At 40.4% G+C, this 3,779-nt stretch overlaps 1 protein-coding gene across 1 annotated transcript in view; it reads right to left on the bottom strand.

Moving 5' to 3' along the window:
* Nucleotides 1-3,779, bottom strand: part of PDZD8 (PDZ domain containing 8) — a gene marked incomplete at its 5' end in the record, with an annotated part of 60,030 nt that overhangs the window by 55,907 nt on the left and 344 nt on the right. Inside the window, one exon of the mRNA XM_006754952.2 lies at nt 3,716-3,721. Within this exon, the coding sequence (XP_006755015.1) occupies nt 3,716-3,721 (6 nt within the window). The remainder of the gene's footprint in view (nt 1-3,715; nt 3,722-3,779) is intronic.

Here is a 3,779-nt window from a genome sequence, read left to right on the forward strand (position 1 = left end):
TGAACAGAGCTCCACCTATGGGAGTGCACTGACCACCAGGGGGCAGCTCCTGCATTGAACATCTGCCCCTTGGTGGTCAGTGTGTGTCATAGTGACCAGTCATTCCCAGTGGTTATGTTGTTATGATCAATTTGCATATTACCCTTTTATTATATAGGATGTTTAAAGCTTCCTGCAGCTATTAGCCTCCATCTCTCCATCCTGTTATTGCTATGAGGAATGCAGTCCTGGTGCCACAAGATCTCCCAATTTTTCATAAGAGAAGCCAGAAATTCAAATGAGGAAAAACTTCCATTTTCAAATGTTGGCAATTAAGAAACAAACAGACAATAAAACACTGTACAGTGCAGGCCAAATAAAATGTATCTGCAAACTGAATTTGACCTTACAGTATGTAACCAGTGGTAGCTACACAGCAAGAATACTCTAAGACCAGAAGCCTCAGTAAGAAGTTCAAATATCTGCATCCCAGATCTTAAATACCCTAGGACTATTATACTCACATTTCATGTTGAAGACAGATTTCCATGTAGTCTTTCTCTCTTGAAGACTAAATTTTGGGGTTAATTTTGTAAAACGGCCACTACTTTAATTTACTATTTTAAAATACACATTTTTAGAAAAAAAATCAAAATAATTAGTATTGCGGTGGCTGAATTTAGAGTTATATTAGTAAAATTAGAATTATAATATGTAGAAAATGTATACATATTAAAACTCATTTAAAAAAATATGTTTTACAAACTGTGTTAATTGGGTAAAATGAAGTGTCAATCAGCTGGGTCCTTAGCACCAGTTGAGCTCCTTTGCATCTCTAGATGAGATATCAGGAACTGGCCATCCTGATGGGTCACCTTTCCTTTAACAACATGAAAATGGAAAAACAAACAGAGGCAAGCAGTGACAACAATGTTAATTGGCAAGTTATTTCTGTTACATAATATATAATAACAGTGCCAAAGGATTCTAAGACTCAGTACAATTTTCTTTACTGTTTTACCTCTACTAAGTAGATTAGGTGGTTAAAAAGGATAAACTAGCAAGACTTTCTATTTGGAAACAAAATCTGCTGGATTAAAAAAGAAATGCTATATGGGGCAGTGCCCAAAGATGTAATCCCTTGTGAACAAGGTGGGAGAGTTTAAGATAAAGGCAGCCTGGTTTTATCAGAGCTGGATTTCACCACTTGATAGCTGTGTGACTTTAAGCAAGTTATTTAACTACTCTGAGCACTATTCCCTCATCTATAAAAAAGAATAAACACTAGATACTTTAATTCTCATTATGAAAATTGTTATACATCTTAAATATGCTTTAATTCATTCTCTTAGCTGAAACTTGAATCCATCCACAACACCAGTTTAAAAACTTCTGGTAGAACAGCTACACAGACAAGAAATCTCAACATTCCTCAAAACAGTCCTTTTTATCCTTACACTTCTATATTTTTCTCTTACTAAACTAAAATCAATTTCCTTGTGACTTCAACCCCATCAATCAGACTGTAGTTTAAATCTTACTAAGTATAGCTAATTCAAGCTCCACAAAGGTTGAGGCTGTTTAGTATTGAAGCCCCAGCACCTAGAACAATAAGCACATAGTAGGTGTACAATAATAATTACAGGTTGAGTAATACATTCTGTGTAGTAATTACTGATTGATCTTTGAAATGCCTTCTAATACAAAGAACACAAATGTGTACATTTCTGGAGGTGATCATTTAATGTTTAAGGTTTAAAAGTTGAAATATATATAACCAAATGCATGCTGTTTTTTAAAAATCCTTCAGATAAAGTAAATGAAAGCAATTTAGCTGTATTTCAAATGGGGAGGCTATTCAATGATAGATGATAAAGTTCCTTCAAAGTAATAGACCTACTATTAATGGCTTCATAACTCCTACTCATAATTTCCTTCAGATTTAACTGAATTCTAAGTTTTAAAAAAACCCTATTCTGCAAATAACCCCCAAATAATAAGTCAAATGCTGACTATTCTGCAAATAACCCCAAATAATAAGTCAAATTTTTTATTACCTGAGTTGCCCAGAAAATATCAGCATCAATATTATGATAGAATATCAAAATCTGCAAAAAGTTTTCTCATGACTTTTTTAGCCTCACACTACTATAAACCTCTCACTACTTAAACACTAGAACTCATTTATAATTTAGTCACTTATGCTCCAGAGCTAAAAGCAGGTCCCATAAACTAGGTTCAACTTCAAAGAACAAGAAATCAAACACGGTGAACAACCAGTTCACTATCCTCTGCAAATCTATGGAAATATTTCCATAATATAGTAAACTTCTCCTGCTACCTGACCGTTTTAGTTTTAAGCTGTTACTCTGGGCTATTAGCCTGAAACAAGTCATAATTAGTTAGGGAAATCTGCCACATACACAAGTCAATAACCCATCCTAAACCCAAACATAAAATATTTCTGAATTAACTGGGCCACTGATGCTTGAGACTGATAGAAAATTAGTGATCTAGATTGAAATAGGCAACTTCCCCTAACAGCACTAGGTAGGGCAAATACCAGATGACATAATCTATAATAATAAAAGGGTAATTAATATGCTAATTAGACCGGACAGGTGGAGGACCTTCCACTATCATTCTGTATGTCCTGGATGAAGCCCCCACAGTGGGGGCCCGAGGCAGAGGCGGTTAGGGTCGATGAGGCAGGTGAGTGGGTTAGGAACCAGTGGTCAGGATTGTGAGAGGGTGCAGGCCAGGCTGAGGGACCCTCTCCCTTTCCCCCTCCCCTTGTGCACAAATTTCGTGCACAGGGCCTCTAGTTTTATGATAAAGGACAAAACCCAAAAAAGTCAAACATTTTAATGAACACAAAATTAAAGGACAGAAAGCGAAATTAAATATTCAGCCATTTTTTAGAAGAAATAGCCATGCATGACACTTTATACTCCAACAACAACAATCCTTTCCAGACCAAAGTGTGGCCCTACAAAACTTCCTTTTCCTTTCCACGTCTCCCTAGAGCATTAAAAACCAAAACAAAAAGCCCCAAACACCAAATACACAAAAACAAACCTTGTACATTAATCAACACAGTATACTACATAAAATTAAGCCACCAGAAACAGGGGCGCTTTAAAAGTTAGAAATCACTACCTAGCACGAAAATACTACCTGCAGGGCGAGTCAGGTCCTGTGAGAGGAACTCGCAGCCACAGTGGTGACACACGCGGGGCAGAGCGTGGGTCTGTGCTACACAACCGATCCCCAAAGGGCAGGTAACACTCAGACAACATGAACGGAGAACGACAATACGTATCCCAACTCACTTTCCTGCACAAGCCACTAACTGCCCTCTGCCCTGAAAGCTGTCACTGCTAGAGGCCTGCCAATGGCAAACATAACAGTCCGGGGCACCAGCACATCCTTCCTGCCCGCACCTTGTGACCAGGAACAACTTCTCAACGCGGCTGAGGCGATGCTGCAAAGTGGCCTTCACGCAGCAACCACATAGGTCGTTTCTCAACAGCCCCAGAGCCAACTCCCGGGGACGAGGGCGGCCTGACTTCCCTTCCACCCTCCACATGCTGCTTCCGCCCACCGACAGCACCGTGCGCGCCCGAGGACACGCAGAGGGGTTTCTAGCCCACAGCAGTGCCCTTCCAGGAAAAGGCGTGCGCCGATGGCCTTGGTCTAGGGCTCTGCCCAGGGCTGGGGAGACCCCTGGACCCGCGGGAGCTGGGGAGAAGCCCTGGCCCTTCCCGCTCCCCGCAGGCAGCCCCAGCCCGGGCCCCCGC

The sequence above is a fragment of the Myotis davidii genome, unplaced genomic scaffold (assembly GCF_000327345.1).
Source record: "Myotis davidii unplaced genomic scaffold, ASM32734v1 scaffold72, whole genome shotgun sequence".
NCBI lineage: Eukaryota > Metazoa > Chordata > Mammalia > Chiroptera > Vespertilionidae > Myotis > Myotis davidii.